General features: G+C 37.2%; 1 protein-coding gene across 3 annotated transcripts; it reads left to right on the forward strand.

The window, feature by feature from the left end:
- The first annotated feature begins 1,443 nt into the window (after nucleotides 1-1,443).
- LOC121960143 (uncharacterized) lies at nucleotides 1,444-14,986 on the forward strand. 3 transcript variants are annotated; one of them, XM_088071095.1, is made up of 21 exons: nucleotides 1,444-2,811; nucleotides 4,330-4,591; nucleotides 5,175-5,396; nucleotides 6,780-6,852; nucleotides 6,994-7,066; nucleotides 7,665-7,707; nucleotides 7,921-7,999; nucleotides 8,143-8,231; nucleotides 9,188-9,334; nucleotides 9,537-9,588; nucleotides 9,826-9,926; nucleotides 10,848-10,933; nucleotides 11,055-11,136; nucleotides 11,241-11,326; nucleotides 12,090-12,177; nucleotides 12,255-12,303; nucleotides 12,427-12,517; nucleotides 12,593-12,693; nucleotides 13,188-13,272; nucleotides 13,578-13,682; nucleotides 14,633-14,986. In XM_088071095.1, the coding sequence occupies exons 4-21, from the start codon at nucleotides 6,791-6,793 to the stop codon at nucleotides 14,735-14,737; spliced, it is 1,524 nt and encodes a 507-aa protein (XP_087927221.1). In that variant the 5' UTR covers nucleotides 1,444-2,811; nucleotides 4,330-4,591; nucleotides 5,175-5,396; nucleotides 6,780-6,790; the 3' UTR covers nucleotides 14,738-14,986. The 3 variants fall into 3 exon arrangements, with proteins under 3 accessions (XP_087927221.1, XP_087927223.1, XP_087927222.1); XM_088071097.1 differs by having other exon boundaries at nucleotides 12,430-12,517; XM_088071096.1 differs by lacking the exon at nucleotides 1,444-2,811 and having other exon boundaries at nucleotides 3,584-4,591.
- The last annotated feature ends 8,937 nt before the right edge of the window (nucleotides 14,987-23,923 follow it).

Genomic DNA, 23,923 nt, shown 5'->3' on the forward strand with positions numbered 1-23,923 from the left:
GACGAATCATATTATTTTTAACCATAATTTAGTCACAATTAAAAAAGCTCCCCGCCTGCAGACGGGGTTTCCCTCACGTTCATTCATTTGTGCCACAATTAAAACTTCTGCTGCCGCTGACAGATTTTCTGTTTTAGTAGTCACTGAGACTGATGATCGATATTTGGAGCAGATATGCATTTACAACCAGAACCAAAATCTTTATTTTAAAATGTAAAATCTTGAGTATAAGGAGCCGACCGTGTGCCGTGAGGACGGCGGCTCACCTGTTTTAACTGAAGCAGGAATTTTACTTAAACGATGGGAAGTTGGACATGTCCTCTTCCACCGAAACTGTGAAAGACGTCCACACCGAAAAACAAAGATTGGCACTTGTTGTTCTTTTTCTGTGTTTATCGGAAACTCACGAAACGACATAAAGGTGAGCCGCCTCCTGCTGTGCCGGAGCGTAAATGCTGCCGTTTAGTCAGTTAAAGCAGGTTTGTTTCTTTGTATTATCAGCGCTGTTTATTGGATTTAATTATAATACATAAAAACATCAAAATCCCTGCCCGGGCTTCACTTTCAGCCGCTGAGGTTGTTGCTCGCTCTCGTGCAGCTTCTTTTAACCTCTTATTCTCGCTCAGTATGACGATGAACATGTGGAACTGGATTATCAGGATCTGCTGATGATCTGCGTCTGCTGCTTTTCCAAAAGTTGCATTTACGTCTCTGTGATTTTAAAGTTTGCTGCTCGACCCTGAAGGCTCTGCTCTCTGCTGTGTTTTGGTTACAGTTCAGGAAACGCTCGGGATAACAGTTCACGAGAAACACAATCACGAGATTAAAGGAGCCAGTTTTCTCTCACTGTTGACCTTCTGACAGCGGCCATGTGACTCTTTGTTCTTGGTCGTTTTTCGGCCTCAGTTTGGATCTGCTGCTCGTTGCTGCTGCTGTGGATTTAAAGCCTTCACACTGTTCAAAGCCTTAATTTAACCCTGTGAAACCTGAGCAAATTGGTTTGATTTCTTTCAACAAACAGAAGGAAATGAGCAACAACAAAAAAGACCTTAAAATGAGCAAGAAATAAGTAAAAAGTCACAAGAAAATTACCTGAAATTTTGTAAAAAAAAAAAAAAAAATTAAAATAAATAAATAATAATAATAATAATAATAATAATAATAATAATTATTATTATTATTATTATTTATTTATTTATTTATTTATTTATTTATTAATAGACAAACAAAAAAGATCTGGAAAAGGTGCTTAACATTCTAATGATACTAATTTTTTAAGATAATGCGATATCTGTAATTATGACAATATACATATAATTTTCCCTAGCTTTTTTCCTAAACATTTTCCTTTGAAAAGATAATTTTCTAAATCTACTAATTTCTTGCAACCTGCAACATAATAATAATAATAATAATAATAATAGTAATAAAACAACGGAATTACTTTAAAAAGTGCTCAGAAACTATTCTAATTTTGTAAAATAATTTAAAATATGTCATTAAATATATAAATATTTCTGGCCAAGTTGCTCATTGCCTTTTTTCCAGTGTTTTTGACAGAAATTGCACCAGTTTGCTTGGGGTTCAAATACTCGTGAAAGGCGTCCGAAAGCGTGAAAAGTGACGTCGCTTCAGGTTTCTAAAAATGTGAGCTCAGTCCAAATAACAGCAGGGAGCATCAGTTTCAGTTTCACCTGAGCGCTGGATTTGAGGCGCGTGACAGCGTAAAGAACGAGCTTTTGGCCGAGCGGATCGTTTTCATGCTGATTGTCTGATGTCGTTGTTGTGAGAGGGGAAATTACGCAGTGAAAGAAGGTGGAAGTTTACGAGCCGCGGGGCGACGTGAGCTCCAGTTTCAGTCTGAAGCTGTGATTTATGCTCAGGAGAAACTGTCAGGACTCACAGAGACGATACTGCAGCTTTTTAACCCTTTGAAAACTGAACAAACTGACATGATTTCTTTGAAAAACATGCGTTTTGCTTCCAACTCCTCTATTTGTTTCTAGACTTTCTTCCTTACGGGCAGCTCTTAGTTTCAGTTTGTTTTTATGAAAATGAACCTGCAGTGGAATTTAATTTAAAGAGATTTAAAGAGGCACCTGCACGGTAAAATCTCACTGCAATAGCTGCAATTTTATTTTTGTTTTTTATTTCAGAGTTCAGGTGTAAATGAAATGATTTAAAGGACTATGTTATGATCTAAGTTTATTTATACAAATATTTGATGAAGTGATTCATTGTTGTGGTTTATGATTATAAGTCGTTAACACAGATTGATTTTGCTTGGAATTAAGTTAAATTAGAAATAATTTAACAATTATTGCTAATATTATTTTAAAAAGATCACACATTTTATTTTTTAAAAAGGCATAAATATTATTTTTTAAAGCATGAATATTATTTAAAACAAAGCATAAATATTTAGAAGTTGCAATAAATACATTTAATAAATATCTGGCACAGCATGATATTAATTAAATATGGTATTCAACATGATAAAAAAAATGTTTAACAATTTGAAATCAAGTGATTTTATTGTTGAAGTCAGCAGGCGATAAAGTTACGGAAATGAGCGTGCAGTTAAATTAACTATTGATTACTGTTTGAGTAACTTGTCAAACAAAATTGTGAAACGTCTGGTTTTCAGACGTGAGATTTTATGCTTTGTTTTTATTGTAAATATTTGAACTGAGAAAATAATCTGCAGAATAATCATTGATTTTAAATAACAGCTGTGCTTCTCGAGTTACAGCGCGGACAGAGAGGCTGAGGAAGAAATCGAGGAGTGACAGAAAGTTAATGAAAAAGATGGTAAGTGAGATTATTTTGTCAAACTACAAAAACAATTCAGACTTTCTGAATATATAAGATTTTACGACTTTATTCGAGTAAAATTACCACCTTTTTTTCTGGTAAAATTATGACTTTATTCTTGTAAAATTATCACTTTATTCTTGTAAAATTACCATTTTTTCTGGTAAAATTAAGACTTTATTCACATAAAATTACAACTTTTTTTCTTGTAAAACTACAGCTTTATTCTTATAATATTACGAGTTTTTGCTGATAATGTTAAGCCTTTACTTTTTCCTTAATTTGGCCCTTAACCTCCGTTGAACCTGAGGTGAGAATTGACCCCCAAATGGTCATTTTGGGGATTAAAAATACTCCTTTTAAGGTCTTTTTTAGACTTCTCTGTGCATTCATGGTCCTTATTCCAAAAGTTAATGAGTGTTTATTCAAATTACAAGTAAACTTACACAGAAACTTTGGGGCCGGGTTGGACTGGTGCTCAGTCATGGACATTTTTGCTCGGTAAAGATTTAAAAACACACCTGAACTCCACCTCTGTGACATAAAGACTGTTCAGTGGAGCCGCCCAGTTCCTCCATTGTTATCTTCAGAGAAGTTTAAACTGGTAACAACATGTTCGCTGTGTGAAGAAACACTGCAGGCTGGAGGACATGTTTGCTCATGACTGTGTGTGTGTGTGTGTGTGTGTGTGTGTGTGTGTGTGTGTGTGTGTGTGTGTGTGTGTGTGTGTGTGTGTGTGTGCGCTCTTTGTTCGTGTAGCTATGAGAACCAGTTTTAGACTGAGACTGAACACTTTAACTGTCGTCGCTCATTCAAACGGCTGTTTTATTGGTTTTAGAGTTTCTGTTAGAGTCAGATTTGGGTTATGGATTTTGTTTAGATCTCTCACAGACATTGAAGTACAAACGTGTGTGTTTGGGGTTTTGTTTGAACATCTCAGCTGATCTCTTGTGTACATTCCTGTTTGACTTGCTGTGTACACTATATAGAGTTGAACAATGTTTATTTTTTAAATTATTTAACAGCTAAAATCCTCTTATTTAAATTATTTTTGGAAAGTATGAAAGATACACATAATAAGAGATTCCCAAATAATAGGGGACACTGGGTGGAATGCCCCCCAGGAAATTGTTTTTATAAAAGTAGGCGTTGACCGATATTATTTTTTAGGGCTGATATTGATTTTTTAACATGCTTTGTTACATTTATTGACATAATGTGATGTGACTTTTCACAAATTGAAACCATGACATTTTCAGCCATGTTTTCAACATGATCTATTTTTTTATACTATACTATGATTTTTTTTTTTTTTTTTCAAATCATAACCATGGCTTTTTTGATGTCATACTATACTGTGGTGTTATTGGGCCATTTTGAGTCATTTTCAACAACATACTGTACTACGACCTTTTGAGATCATTTTTAACGTCATACTTTACTATTACGTTTTTGGGCCAATTTTGACAACATACTATACTATAACGTTTTTGGGCTTTTTTGGTCATTTTTGAGGACATATTATGGCGCAGCTCTCCCACAGCGCGGATCTCTGACAGGGCAGCTGGCAGCGCGGATCCCCCACAGTGTGGATCTCCCACAGCGCAGATCTCCAACACAGGCTGGCAGCGCGGATCTCTGACACAGGCTGGCAGCGCGGATCTCCAACACAGGCTGGCAGCGTGGATCTCTGACACAGGCTGGCAGCGCGGATCTCTGACACAGGCTGGCAGCGCGGATCTCTGACACAGGCTGGCAGCGCAGATCTCCAACACAGGTTGGCAGCGCAGATCTCCAACACAGGCTGGCAGCGCGGATCTCTGGCGCGAATCTCCCAAAGGGCAGCTGGTAGCCCAGATCTCCGACAGCAGCAGCACAGATCTCAATCCCTGAATTGAATATTTTCATTAAAAGTTATGTCACACCAGAGGACAATTATAAGGAGTACCAGACAAAACAGTGTACATATTTACAACATCTTTAACCTGCAAATTTTATAGATTGTTATGTAAAGTTGTTTGCATTTTCACTGTATTTTTACAGAATTTTTCTGGCAACCACAGCTGCCATTTTTTTCCCGTAAAATAAGGTTTTGTTTTTTGTTTTGACTAGTAGCTGCAGATGCACAGGCACACACATTTTGATGTATATTTAAACTAGGGGCGTGTTTCCTCACTAACATATTCATGTTTTTTTTGTCTTTAACTTGTCACCCATCTGTGTGAATGTACACACACACAGACACACACACACACACACACACAGAATATATATTGTTCTTATAAATAGAATCAGTTTTTCTACTGTCAAAGCAACAATAACAGCCACTAAAACAGACATCTGTCCTTTCTCCGCCTCAGCCCTGTCAAATGCTGACCTGCTCTGGTGGGCATTGTGTTTGGAAGCGTTGCCAGGCAACAGCGTACCTTCAGAGGAAAGTGTATCTTACCTGTAAGCTGAGACCCAGAGGACAGCTGTTGGACTGCGAGATGACTCATCTGTGGCTCTTACAGCCCCAATAAAACAACGACACAACTAGAAAACCACGACGTCAACATACGGAAAGACACGCAGCTCAACAGGTAGGTGTCATCCTGGTGATGATGTCATCTTTTTAAAATCAGACCCCACCAAGGACACACAGTTATTTGTTGTGTTTTTGACAAAAAATGTTGATTCATCTATATCTGGATATGAATATTTACATGTGTCATGTTGCTGTAGCCCCACCTAGAGGTGACATAGCATCAAATTTTGAGGTTTGGTGTCTTTATGTTGCTCCTGCACAAAGTGTTTAAGAGATACAGAAGATTCAGTTTTCGGGTCACACCCATAAGCATATTTTATCAAATATAACTGTAGAGGTAAAAAAAATATTTTGCTTCTTTGCTTCAATTTTCAGAGATCATGATCCAAACAAGTCATATGATGCTTCAATAATGCCATACAGCTGCTTTATTCTCACCAAAACTCGTTATGTGTCCATTGGTTTGGGGATTCTGCACCTGAAAATTTTTAGCATTTAATTTCCTGCATTCTGGTCATTTTAATCCACCTTTTTTGCCTTTTCTGCATCAATTTATGGTGTAATAGTTTTTGTTAATGTAAACTTGAAATGTAAATTTACTCAAAACAAAAGTCATCTGCTTATTTTCATTTTTTTGAGGGGACAAATATACTATAAAAGTTAAGAAAAAATGTCCAGATAGCAGTATTTAAAATGATCATATTTACATATTTCTATGCTTTTTGCTGTTCTTTTTATTCACTATTTTTCAGGTAATTTTTTTTTTTTTTTTTTTTTTTCAAATTTCTTGATATTTTTGGGCGATTTCTTTCCAGGATGCTTATAGTCTTGTCATGTTTTTTTTTTTTAAATAAATCAAGTCAATTTAATTAGGCTATAGAGGGTATGAGAACAGGCCTTTCTCATATATAAGTCGTCAAGTATGTCCACTTTGACAGTGATTTTGGTTTCAGACACTGACAAATGCACATGCACACTCCCAAATAATAATAATAATAATAATAATAATAATAATAATAATAATAATAATAATAAAGTTTATTTTGTAGCACAAAGTTGATTATATACACACAGAAGAAAAATATCAAAATAATGGTTGAATTTCTAATCAAACAGAGCAGTTTTTTTGTTTGTTTTTTTGCAAATTGTTACGTATATTTCTTGTACTTTTTAGCTTGGTCCTAAATATTGAGAGGGACGTGTCAGTCCAGCAGACTGAAGTCTAATAGAGAGATTTTGGGATGACTATACACAGAACAGCAGAGTGGATCAAAATTAAAACCTCCCCAGTTTCTCTGAACAATGCAGATGTTAAGTGTGTGTGTGTGTGTGTGTGTGTGTGTGTGTGTGCGTGTGTGTGTGTGTGTGTGTGTGTGTGTGTGTGTGTGTGTGTGTGTGTGTGTGTGTGTGTGTGTGTGTGTGTGTGTGTGTGAGACAGCAGGTGTAAAGATGGCATTAGCGAGCGGTCACTGGGTGGAGAAAGAGATGAGGGGAGAAGCTCCGAGTCCCAGGTGGGTCGCTGACGTTCTGACACTAAACTGATGATTCAGTCGTCTGCAGGATAGTTTTGAGCTAGTTGGGGATTTGTTTTTGGTTGTTGCTCATTGTTAGGTCTGCAGACGCTGTCTCACTGTCCACGTCCTCTGTCTCAGACAGGGCCACGCTTTAGCTGTGGCAGGAAACGTGGCCTTTCTGTTCGGAGGATCCTCCAGCATCAGTAAAGAGGTGACTTTTCATTACTGTTTTAAACGAGGGCTGCAACAAATTATTAGTTTCATTGTCAGTTAATCTGCAGATTATTTTCATGATTAATCATTGCGTCTATGAAATGCCGAGAAAACCAGCCCGTTCTCACTCCAGACTCCTTAACACTTAAAAACCAAAGAAAATCTGCTTGTTTTTTGGGCCACAAAAGAAGAAACAATCTAAAGAAATTACTAAGAAATTACTGAAAAGTGCAAGAAAATAACCTGAAAATTAGAAAAAAATAATAATAATAAAAAAAAGAAACAAACAATAAAAAAAAGAAAAAAACACAATTAAGAACCAGCAAATGTTTGACCTTTCTGCTTGAAAAATGATGATTAATCAATTACTTTTAAATGTTTAATCGATTTAACAGTAGTTGGTCATTTCTTTTATTTCCATTGACTAATCAGTTAATTGACTAATTGTTGCAGCTCCGTTTCAAACCTCCTGCTTCACTTTTACACATAAAAAAGCTGTAACATGCAATCTGAATGGTGTAATGATCTGCTTATTATATATATTTTTATATATTATTATATAATTATCTGCTGCTATTTTCATCTTCTTCATCTAGGACGGCGTCACTGTTTACTTCAACGACTTCTACATGCTAACAGGTACAAATGAAACATGCAGTCCTCATTATGCTGTATGCTACGGAGGCCCAGAGGGGCTAAAAATTCTTAAATTTTGTACATAGGAGATGTTTAAAAGTCAGTTTAACACAAAGTAAAAAATGCACTGCCTCCGATCACGTACCTGGACTCTGAAAATCTTGTTTTTGGACTGAATGCATGGCCTCGGTTTTTTAAATTTGTAATTTTTTGTAGTTTCTCCTGATGACGTGATGTGGGAGGAGATTCCTCAGAGCGGAGACGTCCCCTCAGCCAGAGAAGGACACACTCTTTGGTAAAGTGCAGCACTGCTGAAATTTAAAGTACGGCCTGTGCAGTGTATCTGCAGGCAGAATATAAAAATCCGCTCGTGCATATTTACTGTTATTATTATTATTATTACTGTTATATTTACGGCTTCATCTTTGTCCCTTTAAGTGTTGTAAAAGGGAAGCTGTTTCTGTTTGGGGGAGCGTCCAGCCCCGACGCCACCGAGTGTCTCCCCGGAGTCTACAGCTTTGATATTGGTGAGGACACTTCAGCAGGTGGAGACGTGCAGAGACAAAGTCCAGCTTGGCTTTTTTTTGTTGTTTTAGTTTTATTTTAACCATTTTAAACTTGGATTGACAACCTCTTCTTGAGCTGCTTACAGATGCCTTTTCACAAATGAACATTTTAGCTAATTATTCTGATTTTCTTTCGAAAACATGGAAAGAAAAGACAATGAGCGTCATGGCAAGAAATGTCCTGCAAATTACAAGAAATTAGTAGATTGTTTTTATTTTTTATTTTTAATGATGATAATTATATATTTCAAATTATTTTACATATTTAGTCTAACTTTTAAGTACTTTTTTGAGGTTTTTTTCTTTTTTCTTTTTGTGTGTGTGCGTTTTTTTTCTTTTTTTGTGATAATTTTCACATAATTTTCTTGTACTTTTTTTTTTTACTTATGTCTTTTTGTTGTGTGTGTATTCATTTTTTTGTACTAATTTTTACGTTATTTTTTTCTACTTTTTATTACTAATTTCTTGCTTATTTTTGGGCCATTTCTTTTTTTTCATCACTTTTGTCAGGTCTTTTTCTTTTATTGACTGTCCCATTTATTGTTTTCTGTTGTGTGTGTATTACATTTTTTGTACTAATTTTTAAGTTATTTTTTTCTACTTTTTATTATTAATTTCTTGCTCATTTTTGGGCCATTTCTTTTTTTTCATCACTTTCGTCAGGTCTTTTCCTTTAGTTTTTCTCTGACTTTCCTCTTGGTTGTTTTCTGTTTTCCCCTGTGTGTGTGTTTAGTTTCCTTTTTTTTTCTTGCTCATTTTTGGGCCATTTCTTCATAAGTTGCTCGGTTACTTCTTCCCATGTTTTCAAATGAAATCCAGCCAATTCGCCCAGGTTTGAAAGTGTTAACGAAGAGTATGATAAAAGTAGCCAACAGAAATTTCAACAGTACTGTGATGGTATGTCCATTTTCCATCAGTGTCTCTGACCTGGGATTGCTTATCGGTCGGAGGCGTGTCCCTCAGGACCCTGAGACACAGCTCGGCCTCTGTGGGAGACAACATCTTCGTTTACGGAGGCGTTTTGGGAGGAAACCCAACTGACGACCTCATGGTCTTCAACACAGGTCCATACACCATCAACATCTTTATTAACGGACCAAACTTTTGGTTTTTCATGTTTCAAAGAAATACTTCTTAACCCAGATGACCGTTTGTATATCAGTTACTCGTCACGTTCTGCTGAATTCATGAAGAAAATCTTGTTTTTCACGCAACTGAAGTCATAGGTGATTTAGTTTCCGTGTTTTTCTTTCTGCTCTGTTTCAGTGTCTCTCACCTGGACGCCGGTGAAAACCAGCGGCTCTCCGCCTCCTGCCCTGTGAGACAATTATTATCAGTTACACAATGAGAAAAAAACGTACATTTATATTATTTTTATTTTATTTTATTGCGAATGTTACCTTAACTTTAAGAAGAACGTTCTGGGAACTAAAAGAAAACTTGGTGCTGAAAACATTTCATTGTACTGAGCGTTTGTTTAACTCTGTGTGTGTGTGTGTGTGTGTGTGTGTGTGTGTGTGTGTGTGTGTGTGTGTGTGTGTGTGCATGCGTGCAGGTTTGGTCAGAGTTTCGCTCTGGTCGGAGATCAGGTGTTCATGTTTGGAGGTTATGACGCAGGTGGAAACTTCTGTAAAGACTTGCATGTTCTCAGCACAGGTAAATACTGACTCAGATAACAGAGAAATATATTTTTAAAAAACATGTGAGGGATGGTCAGGCGGTTTGTGTTTTCATTAATAAGTTCAGCTAGCACCTAATCTGCCATTTGTATTTATTTAATTTTATTTTTTATTTAATTATTTTAAATAAAATAAAAAAATATTTAATTTAATTTAATTTAATTTATTTAATTTAATTTTAATTTATTTTAAAAGTTTTTTCTGAATAGCTCAATGTACAGATTCTTCTGAGGTACAAAAGTTTTTTATTCGAAATCAGTATAAGCTCAACTTGTATGTTTTAAATTTAGAAATAGATATTAAATTAAATAAAACATCTAATGTAACAAACTGACTTCATTCACTTATATGTAAAAAAAATTACATTAAAAAATTAGCAACTCCCCACTTTAAAACAAACGAACAAAAAAGACCCACACACAACAGAAAAAGACTTTAAAATTATAATAATTTTGTAAAAATAATTTTAAATATATAATAAGTGTAATTAGAAATATCTAAATATCTAAATCTATTTTTTTAACAATTTGCAGGACATTTCAGAAAATCACCTGAAAATAAGCAAAGCAAACAAGCTAAAAAATAAAACACAATTTCTTTTCGTAACATAATTTTTAAATTTAAAACAAAAAATTATAAATACAGTTTTCCCTACAATTTTCTCCCTTTTTGAAAGAAAAATTTCAGGTGTCACCTTTAATCAGTTCTTGCAGTTTGTGAGACATTTCTTGCCGAGTTCTTCAATGCCTTTTTCTCCGTATCTTCTAAAGAAATCAAACCAATTTTAAAGATTTAAATACTTGTGAAAGTATTTTGAAAGAAAAACATCTGACTTGTGATCTCTACACATTATTCATGAGTCTCTGACCTCTGACCTTTGTGTTTCTCCTGTTTTTAGAGAGCTTGGTTTGGCAGAAATGGGAGGTGAAGGGAGAATCACCGGCAGCCTGCAGCGGACAAACACTGACCGCACACCATGATAAAGTACACACACACACACACACACACACACACACACACACACACACACAGAAATCTGAAGTTTGTTTAATTTATATTTTTATTTCATTAAAGAAACTAAATGTTTTGTTTCTCCGTGTTAAAGGATATCTACCTGTTTGGCGGCAAAAGCACAAATGAGGACGACACGGTGACGTCTTCTAATGAAATCCATAAACTCAGCATCTGTGAGTGAGACTCTGCAGAAAAACGGAAAAATAAATACATTTTATCGAGGAAACGAAAAGGATACATTTAAGTTGCTGAAATGTTTCACGTTGTGTCTTTTCAGCTAAAATGAAGTGGAAAGTTCCTCTGTATGTTGGGATACCTCCGGCTCGACGACACGGACACACCGCCTTTATCCTCCGCAGCCACGTCAGTGTGTGCTGCTGAATATTTTAAATTAGCGCACTATTATTATTATTATTATTATTATGCAATGGTATATTTGGGACACTTTAAGTTTTAAAACACAAAAACATAATTAGAGCCTGGGGAAGGGGGAATATTATTTTAAAATGTAAGGTTTAAGTTGTAATTTCTGGGTAAAAATATTTTTTATTATTTTCTGAAATTGAAGTGAATTTTTGAGGGGAAAAAAATATAAATGAACGAAATCCTGAGATTATAATATTACGCAAGTCAAGCAAGTTTTTTCTTGTAAATGTATTACTTTAATCTTTCAGATTTATATATTATAATATTCAAGATTTTTTTCTTTTAATTTGAGATTTCTGTCCTCATAAATTTACCTCTTTAATTTAATTCTTGAGTTTTAACTTCAGATGTCTGAGTTTATAATCTCGGAAAATATTCAAGTTTTTTTTTCTTGTAATTTTATAATAAATTTTTTTCCTCATAAAGTTTTCATTTATTAAATTTAACAATTTAATCTTGGAAAATCCTAATATTTTTCTCAGAATTTTGAACCCCCTGCAGGTGCATAATTTTATTTATTTATTTATTTATTTATTTATTTACTATTTATTTATTTATTTATTAATGTATTTATTTATTTCTGTATTTATTTATTTATCTATTTCACCTACAGTGATCCTTACACACTGTTGTAATTTTAGATTTTAGATAATGTTTTAGATTTTTTACAAAAATGTCTGTGTGTTTGTTTGGTTGACAGCTGTATGTATTTGGAGGGAAGAATGAAGAGCAGGAGTTTAATGACCTGAAGGTGATGAAGCTGATTAACCCTTCAGAGAGACAACCAGGTGCATTACAGGCGCACGCTTTTGGAAGTTAATGGTGTCGAAGTAGTTTTGTTAAATCTGGATTTTTCTCTCCGCAGTGATGAAGGAGATTCTGTCGGAGTTTGGTCTGCAGGGCGTCAGCCACAGGTCAGCAGCTGCTCCGCACACCTGCGTTTCTGTTTCGTCCTCGTGTGTGTGAAGTTTCAGCTTCACGTCACGCTCGGTTTCAGTCTCAGCTCTCAGTTTTAACACTTTCATTCTGGGTGTCAGCAGCTTCACTCCCACAAAAGTTCCCAACGTTCGCTACGAGCTGAGCGAGTCTGCTGCGTTCAGCCCGTCCAGGAGCGCAGCAGCAGCTCAGGTGATGACTTTATATTATTACATATATTTAAACAAAAGACGAAGATGGCAGGTAACGTGATGTTTCCTCCTGCAGGTGTTTGTCCACAGAGACTTCAGTGCAGTTCGAGATCAGGCCATGAAAATGATCCAGACGGCGTTCACTCTGCTCGACCAGGAGTGCCACAAACTGGACCAGTACGTAAAAAATTGAGTCTGTTTAACATTTTTACATCAGAACCATTTATGACAAATACTGATTTAGTCAGAGTCGCTTTGAAAAGATCATCTGCGTGACTGATTAATTAATTTATCTCTTTGAAAAACAGGAAAATGACGAGACAAGAAAATTCCCAAGAAACTAGTTCAGAAAAAAAGAGAAAAATATATTATAAAATTGTCAAAAAAATAAAAAAATTCCAGAAAACTATATCAATTTTTAGCACTTACAAAAAAGTCAACTAATGTAGCGAAAAAAAGATCAAAATTTCCTTCTGTAGTTGTTTTTCAGACGGTGACTGAGAACAAGGTGTCATCTGCATAGAGTGATTTCTGACAGTTATTTTAAGAATAACTTCATTTTCTACAGTTTCAAAGAGTTAAATATTCACGGGTATTCAAACTTGTATTGTTTCTTCATGACTGAATTTATCTATTTTTCTTTATCTGTTTTTTTAAATGTATTTTTCCAGAGAGAAGTCAGAGTTGTCTCAGGGTGTTGCTGCTCTGCAAAGAGAGAAAGAAGCTCATGAAGCCTGCAGACAACAGCAGCAACAGGTTCATCACGTCATCCAATCAGATCGCAATTTAAACGATACAAATACAGTATAAAATTTAATCTACGCCCCTCTATCTGATTACTTTAATCTGATCTAATCTGCTGTGAAACTCTATCTAAAAAATGTTAACATATTCACGTGTTAATGATTAAAAGTTTGTTTAGCTTTAGTTTAGTAAGCATGCTTAATTTGGACAGGGAACATCTAAACATGCGTTTGTGTTTGTGTGTGTGTGTGTGTGTGTGTGTGTGTGTGTGTGTGTGTGTGTGTGTGTGTGTGTGTGTGTGTGTGTGTGTGTGTCAGGAGCTGCAGGAGATGCTGGACAGACATCGCTCTCAAAATGAGGCGTGGCTCCGAGCGAGAGCCGAGGAGAACAACCGTGAGAGGAGGGAGCTCTGCAGACTCAGAGTCCGTAAACACACACATTTCCCAATAATTATTTTATACTTAATTTGTTTTTGTGAATTTACATTATATTAAATTCTTGTGTTTTCCATTAAAAGTTAGAAAAAAACACAAATCACAGAGCCCAAAGTGGCATCTTCAAATTCTGTCTGAAACTCAAAAATATTGAATTTGTAAAGATAAGAAACACAGAAAAACATTTGAAGACAAATACAAATAATCTTTCTGCCTTTTCTCTCTCTCTCTCTCTCTCTCACACACACACACACACACACACACACACACACACACACACACAGCAATGTGTATTCAGGCGCCTCTCACAGGCTAGTTAACTCCTTGAAACATGCACAAATTGGTTTTTTTTTTCTTTCAAAAACACGTTGAAATAAGACAATAACCAACTTGGCAAGAAATGTCCCACCACAAATTGCAAAAAAATTGTGACCTGAAAAAAAATTGTCCTGAAATGTCTTTATTCTCTCTCTTTGCTTATTGCTAAAACAGACTTTTGCACATTATTGCATTTTAAACTGTCACTTTTTTTGCAGGTCATTTTCGTGTTTATTTTTGTTTTTTACTGTTATTTTTTTTTGGCTTACTTTCATGTAATTGTCTTTTTATTTTTTATATATTTATTTACTTATTTTAGTAAATTATTTTTATTTTATTTTAATTATTTTTTTGCTTTTTTTGTTATATGCTGTTTAGTTACTTATTGCCATCTTACAGTGTTTTTGAAAGGAATCGAACCAATTTGCTCAGGATTCAGAGGGTTAAACAACAAAAGATAATCCTTTATTTGTGGAGAAAACGAAAAACATTACAAGACATTTCAGCTGATGTGTGGAGTCTCAGCAGCTCGCCGAGTCTTCAGCGACACATTGACATTTGAGAGTTACATTAAAATGAACTGTCCCCTCTGTCTGTCCGTCTGTCTGATGCTTCCTCAGGAGGAGGTGCTGCAGGAGCAGGAGAGGCTGAAGGAGGAGCAGAGCAGCATCCAGAAACGCAGCGAACATCTTCTGTCCATCATGCAGCAGTTCAAAGGAATGTGAGACGAGTCGATGGTTAGATAACTCGAGATAATGTTGTCCCTTTGTTTTATTTTCTACACTTTTCGTTAACTTTGGTCCCTCCTCCTTTGATTGATTGATTGATCGATTAGGGTATGAGTATTTTATAATAAACGCTACATGTAAAATCTCACATGGTGTAAATAATTTACTTCCAAATCAGGAACTAATGCAGTTTCTGGGGGGATACTGTGTAACTCAGCTAATAAATAAAAATTGTGATTTGATTAATATATTCACATTGAGAGTAATTTATATCAATACAGTGTCTGCGTCTAATGTGACATTCAACACACGTGTTGGCAGCGCTCTCTAATTCTTATTTGCCGTCCCTGTTACATGGCGGCTGATGTACTGTATCTACAAAACATTTTTGGTTGCTTTTCATCCCCTTTGAGTAGCTGCTTTTTAAATCCCCTGGTGGTGGGTGGCACACATAACATAAGTGCATGATGGGATGTGTAGTCCTAATGTTTGGTGAAGAGACTGAGTCTAATGCTGCCTTCATTTGCTCCTCGGAAATGTGGTATTTACGAATTAGGAGCCCACGAAGGCCCTCAAAAGTCATAATTACGAGTGGGAAATTGGGAAATTTTAATAACACCGGAGCTGCAGAGATGTGACCTTTGCATGATGTTTCAGAGCAGCAGAAATGGTGGAAAGCACGTAAACAGTGTCAACAATTGGATAAATTATGCATTTATTTCTTTTGTTCCTAGCAGTTTTAGTAGTTGCATATTTTAATATCTGCATTTATTTTCTTTAGCAAGCAGGTAAACTTTTAACTATAAACCATGCCAGGTGAGTGTACCAACATCGATAAAAACATTCGTTTTTAACACGAGTTGCCGACTTGACGTCATGAATATATAAACATGGCGGGTAAAGTCGATGTTAAGAAACCTTTTTATTGATTCATGTTTTAAATATACATTTTTGATCACATGTGAAGTGTTATTTGGTATTAATGTCAACTTCTGTCCATGTAGAGTATTTAAAAAAATATAAAAACTGGAAACAGATATCAACATCTTGTTTAATCGCTTGTATCTTTGTTGTTCCCACTTTACGACCTCAAAGCACATAAACCAATTAAAACTCTGAAACTACGACCTCCTGACATCACCTGAATGCAGCAAAAGTCCAGAATATGAGACATTAAACCTGAATTTATTCAGTGTATATTTCTCATTGTCATGTCTGTTTGTAAAGCCAGATTCCAGCTGAGAGTCGAGAACAGGACGTTGACCACTTTGACTTTTTTGGTTTTTTTTTAGTCTGTAGCGTCCACTGAACCATGAAGAGCTCCACAGCTGCTGCAGGCGCTGCTGTCTCTTTCGTTTGCAGCAGCAGAAGCAGAAGAAGATGCATGTGTAGTGCAGCAAACATCGGTCATCTCAGACCGTTTTATTGTAAATCAACAAAAGGCTTTTTGACGCTGTCCTTCGTGATGTGAACAGTTTGTTTAATTATTGAGTCGGGTTGGTTCATGCAAAGTTTCTCAAAATTAAGGGATGACTTGTGAGTGCTGCACGTAACACTTTCTGAAAATGATCCCTGACATTTGATATGTGGCTGCCGAATTTTCTTTTTGACACAATAAATCTGGCAACAGGTTATTGATCTGGATCTTAACCTGATCAGAAAATTGAACTGAATGGTTAATGATCTGACACTGTGTCATATGTCGATAACCTGCAACTCATGTGATGACAAATGTGTCTTTTTTTCTTGTCTGTATCAACAATGTCATGTCTTTTTTTCTTTTTGTTTTAATTTGTTGTTTCTTTTTTTTTTTTTGCTGTTGTTTGTTTGTGCATTTGCTTTTGGTGTTTTTAAAAAAAAAATGTATTCTTATACTACTCTATAAAATCAATAAAATTAACAAAAAAAAAATAAAAATAAAAAAAGAAAATGATCCCCTGCAGGACCCTTCAGCCATACAAAGCATTCTAGCAATATATATATGTATATATATATATATATATGAGTATTACAGGAACAATGCTTTGTATTCGGGTTCATCTTTTTATGTTTATTTAATTTTAAGAATGTACAAAGAATCAGAACAATTCAACTGGTAAAGAATGAAGGATATTAGTTTCAGCAGCATGTAATAATAATAAAGCTGATAAAAAAAAAACAAGAACATAAACATAATAATTATAATTCATGTGACCGACTTCATCAAGTAAAAATCTTAGAGTAAATCTCAGCTACTAACATGGATTTTAAAAAATGGTATAAATTTAAGAGACCAAAATTGGAATTCATAATTAAATAAAAACAACTTAAAGGATGCATTATAAATAAGAGCCCCTTGTCCCTGTGTAGTTGCACGCTTCCTTCTGCGTGGTGATACTGTTGGTGCGAGTAGTTCGATAAAAAAGTATTCCCTTCATGAAACTGCTCACAACAATTTCTATTGATTATCTTGAATATCTGGGTTGTAATTTCTGAAAAGAGAAATTGCTGTTAAGTTTTTCAAATTTATTTTTTTGGGGCTTTGGGCACCAAAAACTGCCATCTAGTTTCATTATATTGGAGAGAATGCATCTCTACAGCAAATATGTCCAACACTTTGCAACTCACACCAAAACTACGTAGACTGATTAATAACGCTGCAGGTTAGAGGAAGAATATGTAGTTTTGATTTTGAGGTGGACTTCACCTTTAATTGCAACATCTGTATTCTGTATTTTAGTGTTTTTGGGGGATTTCCTGTTGCTTTTGAACTCAGCAGCAAGAGAACAACAACTCTGAAATGTGCCACAACTCATCACGTTAATTAATGAACTGAAGTGTCCCATCTGTCTGTCTCTCTGTCTGTCTCTCTGTTTGTCTCCTGCACTGTCGCATTCAACAGCAGGACGGACCACTATTAAGCAAGGAAAAACAGCGTAATGCGCCAGTCGGTGTCCTTGCATTTCCTCTCGGTTGCAGTATTTGGCAGAGCGAGGCAGGGGCGGGGAGAGAGAGTGAAGACTGTCACTCTGCAGCAATACGACCGGAAGTCAGGCCACGAAGAAAATAAGAGCTGTGAGTTTGACTTCATGTTAAAATCACTATTTCTCATCTTTTACCTCACATCTCCTCTTAGTGTTTCTCAATGTTTGCTGAATGTGTCATACATTATTTAATTTATGTTTATTCAAACAGTCTTTATTTATTAATATTCAATAATATTTATCATTTATTTACCACATTAGATTCTGATTTTAGATTGTTTTTAGTCAAACAAGTCTGCAATGTGATGATGTGAAATAGCCTACAAAAATACAAGACGCATTAGTTTGCATCATTTTATAAATTGGTAAATAAATTTGGCCTATGTTAAGTATGAATTAAAATTATTTTTTAAATTTAAAAAAGGGGAAATTGTTTAATAATTATTTAAAAGTTATTGATCAGTCCTACAGAGGCATTTTGTTATGTAAATCAGAAAATCTGACAAAATAAAGGTTGTTTTAGTGGCACTGAGTAATCTAAAAGATATTGTGGTGCAAAAGGTGTCAAATAAATAATTTTTTAAGCAGTAAGAAATAAATCATATATCTGTCTATATGTATGTATATATGCGTGCATGTGTGAATATCTATAACACACACACACATATATATGCACACCTTGATATTATCAAACAGAAATTAAGACAAAAACAAGAGATCAGTTTGATTAAACACACACACACACACACACACACACACACATATGCACAGCTTGATCTTATCAAACAGAAATTAAGACAAAAACAAGAGCAGATCAGTTTGATTAAACAAATACACACACACACACACAAACACAAACACAAACACACACACACACACACCTTGATCTTATCAAACAAAAATTAAGACAAAAACAAGAGCAGATCAGTTTGATTAAACATACACACATATACACACATACACACACACACATACACAAACACACACAAACATACACACTGACACACCACACACACACACGCACACACACCTTGATCTTATCAAACAGAAATTAAGACAAAAACAAAAGCAGATCAGTTTGATTAAACAAATACACACACAAACACACACACACACACACACACACTTGGATCTTATCAAACAAAAATTACAATAAGAAAAAAACAATATTGTATTCAGTAGGCACATCTTGGTTTAAGTTTCCAGCTACCTTTTCCAAATTGTCATTTTATTTTATTAAATATATTTGCAGCGCGCTCTATCTCGGTCTCGTGGCGCTTTTATTGTGAAAGGCTCCGCCGGACGTCTCGCGCTCCGTCTCGCGCCTCTTAACGGTCGGCGGTGATGGCTGTGGACTCTCTGCTGGTTCCTGTGAAGTCGAAACGGGCTCTGTGGACGGACAGCAGGAGGCGAGAAACCCCGCCGCGGTCCCTCTCCGCCTCCACATTTAGAAAATAAAAACGGTAAGACAGAAAAACAACCCGCTTCCGTCCGTTAGCTTCCGCCTGTCGGTCCTGCAGGTAAACAGACGGAGACTCACTGAGCGCTCGTTTTGTCGGTGCCGTTCTCCCGCCGACGGTTGGTCAGGCGGGGGAGGGGCGGGGGGAGGCGGACAGTGAGACACCGAGCCCGGTCTGCTGCTGTCTTTCTGTCTGCGATATTTCTGTCTTTGCCGCAGAAAAACAGTCCCTCCGTTGTCCGCTGGTCTCGGGCCCCTGTCCGCCCCCTTCTCCTCCGATCCGGGGCTGTAAATAATAGTAAAAAAGGCGAGCAACATGGCTGACAGTGGCCCTGCAGAACCTGCTCGGTCGTTTGTCAGTGCCGATGATGATTTTATATATTTTAGATATTTTTTTTTAAATCTAGCCAGTTAGCAAGGTGGTGATCAAACTAGCAACCTAACCCACGCAGCTGAAAACAGGAAACACACGTGGCCAAAACAGCTGTAAGTGAAAACACTAAAAACCTTCATTTTTTACATGAGGTTTGGTTGGGCTCAGCTTCTCACACGTGCATTTGCTGCATTTTGTGTTTCGTGTACGTTTACTAACGCATGTAAAGCTTGTGCAGCCGGTGGATTTTTATGTTGAAGTTGCGAAAAGCTGATTTGAATGTTCTAGTTTTTTTGGTGGCAACGCCCCCTTTACCAACTTGTAACCCAGTGATTCTCAATTTATGGCCCGCGGGCCAAATCTGGTCTTGAGGCCATTGTTTATATTCACAGCGTAAAAAAATGATCCACACAGGGAATTTTTTTTGTGTTTTTTTTAGTGTACATACATTATTAGAGTGCATAAAAAACATCAAAATAAAATTTGTTTATCAAAAAAGTGCACGTGGAGGATCCCTCACACTCCCCAACAGAGGTCCTAGCCAAGACCCGGATGTCCTAAAATCATAGAAACATGCTAAAATCCTTGAAGTGTCCTAAAATCATGGAAATTTACATATATCCTTGAAATTTCTTAAATTCAGAGAAACTATTAAAAAACTGAGAAACGTCCTAAAATCCTAGAAATATCCTAAAATCTTGGAAATGTGGTAAAACCTGTGAATTGTCCTAAAATCCTAGAGACATCATAAAATCCTAAAAATGTGCTAAAATGTGAAAAATGTGTGAAAATCTGTCCTACAATCCTAATAATGTGCTAAAATCCGAGAAATAATAGTAAAGAAGCGAGCAACATGTCTGACAGCGGCCCTGCAGAACCTGCTCGTCGTTCTAAAAACCTTCGTTTTTTACATGAGGTTTGGTTGGGCTCAGCTTTTCATTAATGCTCTCTCTGATTCATATCAACAGCAGCCTGCACAGGCCTGGATTTTTATGTTGAGGTTGCTTACAGCTGATTTGAATGCTCCAGTTTTTTTCGGTGGCAGCGCCCCCTTTACCAACGTTTAACCAAATCATATCAAAAGTCAACCGCAGCCTGATCCTGCAGGTACAACTAGGGCCCACCTGCAGACCTGCTGGTGCTAGAACTAAAGATAACAGAAGTAAAGGTTGCAGAGGGGTTTGTGTTTGCTTTTGTCGAGCTGCAGCACCCAAATCTGTATTATTCCAACATAGCTGCAAGCAGGGGCGCTGCCAGGGGTTTTGGGCCCCATGACAAGATTTTACATTGGGCCCCAATACCACAGGCCACGCACAAATACTGGAACCACATCTCCAGAACCACATCTCCAGAACCACATCTCCAGAACCCAGTCGACCCTTTCAAAGCTCTACATGACTTACCTTTGCAACATTGTACTTAAATTTACTGGGGATGAAATTTAATATATATATATATATATATATATATGTATATAAAGAGAGAGAGTTTTTAAATTATTTTTATTTTTTTAATAATATTTAAGATACAGAAAGATGGGAAAAATTCCAAAGCTACTCTTTAAATAGCTGCAAAATACTGCACCAGGTTTTTGTTGTCAGCTGTCTGCTGCCTTAAAGGCCGGTCACACCCAGACGTGTTGCTAAGACAGTCTCCCCATGTATAAAGGCTGTGTCCTCGCCGCAGCAGCCGCAGGTTCGATTCCAGCCTTGGCCCTTTGCTGCATGTCATCCTCTCCCTGTCTCGGTGTGATCGACCCCTTAACTTAGCAGTATGGCAACAATGCGCTGGACCACACCCCATTTTAACACCTACACGCCCTCATGAGCGTTTTTGTATAAATACTTGCCAATACACAATGCATGTTACTGGAGGAAACCACTAGAGGGCACACGAGAGAGCTCAGGCTGTATACGAATACCAGATATTTAGGATTCAAACAACAGACATGGCGACACATGAGGAGGTTGTTATAATGTTAATGCTGAGATCGAGGCAGGCATGGAGAACATTTCTCTCATGCTTTCCGCCATTTGTAATGCTTATTTGTAATCTGTGTTTCCTCCGTCATGTTGATTTTTGACGACATGCTAAACTGACGCAGGGGAACAAATGGCAGCCATCATGCATATGCTGCTAACAGCAACTGTATCTCCGGCCTTACACGACAAATGTGGTCATTTGGCCGTGAAAATGACAACTGCGTCGGTCTGAAACTAGCAGCATCTGTTGCGTTTTGCCGAACTGCTTTTCGCTGAAGGTGGAGCCCTCAAAGCACGAAAACTTGTCTTTAAAAACACGTGTGAGTAAAACTGGAGCTTTGTTGTACTTGTTGAATCACAGAGCTGAATGTCTTAACATTTTGGGCAGAGCTTGGACTTGATGTAATCCAGATGTTTTGGGGAACTAGAGGGAAATGTTCAGCGTGTGATAGATTTTTCAGTCTCTTACAGTACCAGCAGTGTGCGTGTGTGTGTGTGTGTGTGTGTGTGTGTGTGTGTGTGTGTGTGTGTGTGTGTGTGTGTGTGTGTGTGTGTGTGTGTGTGCGTGTTTTGCAGTTTCATACGCGGCTCCACCTCTCTGGTTTCAGTACGTTGAAGTTATGTTTTGGACAGAGTGATTCGTTGCTGTACAGCATCGCTTTGCCCTTCATGACAACAGATGACTAATCATGTGTTGCCGGGGGCAACAGTAGGGAAATCACCACCAGCTGAAGCCAAATGCTGCAAAATGACTGTTTGTGGGAGGTTAGTTTCTTCTGCAGGTGAGACGCTGTGAGTCTGTTTGAGCTTCAAATGTCTGATGCAGCTGTTCGTCAGAAGCTTATTTACAAGCGTTTGTTGGACTTTTGAAATCAGAGGTTTGGGTGCTGAACTCGTTACTTAGATCAGAGGTTACGGTGCTGAACTCGTTACTTAGATCAGAGGTTACGGTGCTGAACTCGTTACTGATATCAGAGGTTTGGGTGCTGAACTCGTTACTGATATCAGAGGTTTGGGTGCCGAACTCGTTACTGATATCAGAGGTTTGGGTGCCGAACTCGTTACTGATATCAGAGGTTTGGGTGCCGAACTCGTTACTGATATCAGAGGTTTGGGTGCCGAACTCGTTACTGATATCAGAGGTTACGGTGCTGAACTCGTTACTTATATCAGAGGTTACGGTGCTGAGCTCGTTACTGATATCAGAGGTTTGGGTGCTGAACTCGTTACTGATATCAGAGGTTTGGGTGCTGAACTCGTTACTGATATCAGAGGTTTGGGTGCTGAACTCGTTACTTATATCAGAGGTTACGGTGCTGAACTCGTTACTGATATCAGAGGTTACGGTGCTGAACTTGTTACTTATATCAGAGGTTTGGGTGCTGAACTCGTTACTTATATCAGAGGTTACGGTGCTGAACTCGTTACTGATATCAGAGGTTACGGTGCTGAACTCGTTACTGATATCAGAGGTTACGGTGCTGAACTCGTTACTTATATCAGAGGTTTGGGTGCTGAACTCGTTACTGATATCAGAGGTTTGGGTGCTGAACTCGTTACTGATATCAGAGGTTACGGTGCTGAACTCGTTACTGATATCAGAGGTTACGGTGCTGAACTCGTTACTGATATCAGAGGTTTGGGTGCTGAACTCGTTACTGATATCAGAGGTTACGGTGCTGAACTCGTTACTGATATCAGAGGTTTGGGTGCTGAATTTGTTACTGATATCAGAGGTTGCGGTGCTGAACTCGTTACTGATATCAGAGGTTACGGTGCTGAACTCGTTACTGATATCAGAGGTTTGGGTGCTGAACTCGTTACTTATATCAGAGGTTACGGTGCTGAACTCGTTACTGATATCAGAGGTTTGGGTGCTGAACTCGTTACTGATATCAGAGGTTACGGTGCTGAACTCGTTACTGATATCAGAGGTTTGGGTGCTGAACTCGTTACTGATATCAGAGGTTACGGTGCTGAACTCGTTACTGATATCAGAGGTTTGGGTGCTGAACTCGTTACTGATATCAGAGGTTTGGGTGCTGAACTCGTTACTGATATTGCTCGTTACTGAAAGAATAAAGCCAAAATAGAGCCTTTGGTCTGGGTTCGGTTGTCACGTTTGGCTGATAGCGTCCGGCTGCAGTCGGGTTTGGTCTTAAAGATTTCTGTTGATCTGTCAACAAAATAAGAGATAAGAAGATGTTTTTTGGTTGAAAGGTCTTGAGCGGAGCAGACAGTGAGGGTGCAGTGAGCAGTTAGAGGGTCACACGTGTTACATAACACCGAGCCTGCAGATAAATAATACACCGCCGGCCGTCCTCACAGGCTCCACTGATCAATAATTGAAGTCTCATGTTCGGGACGTCGAATCTTTTGCAGGCTGAACTTAAACTGCTCCGACTG

This window comes from Plectropomus leopardus, chromosome 20 (genome assembly GCF_026936395.1).
Source record: "Plectropomus leopardus strain MGB_pleo_1.0 chromosome 20, ASM2693639v1, whole genome shotgun sequence".
NCBI classification, from domain to species: domain Eukaryota; kingdom Metazoa; phylum Chordata; class Actinopteri; order Perciformes; family Serranidae; genus Plectropomus; species Plectropomus leopardus.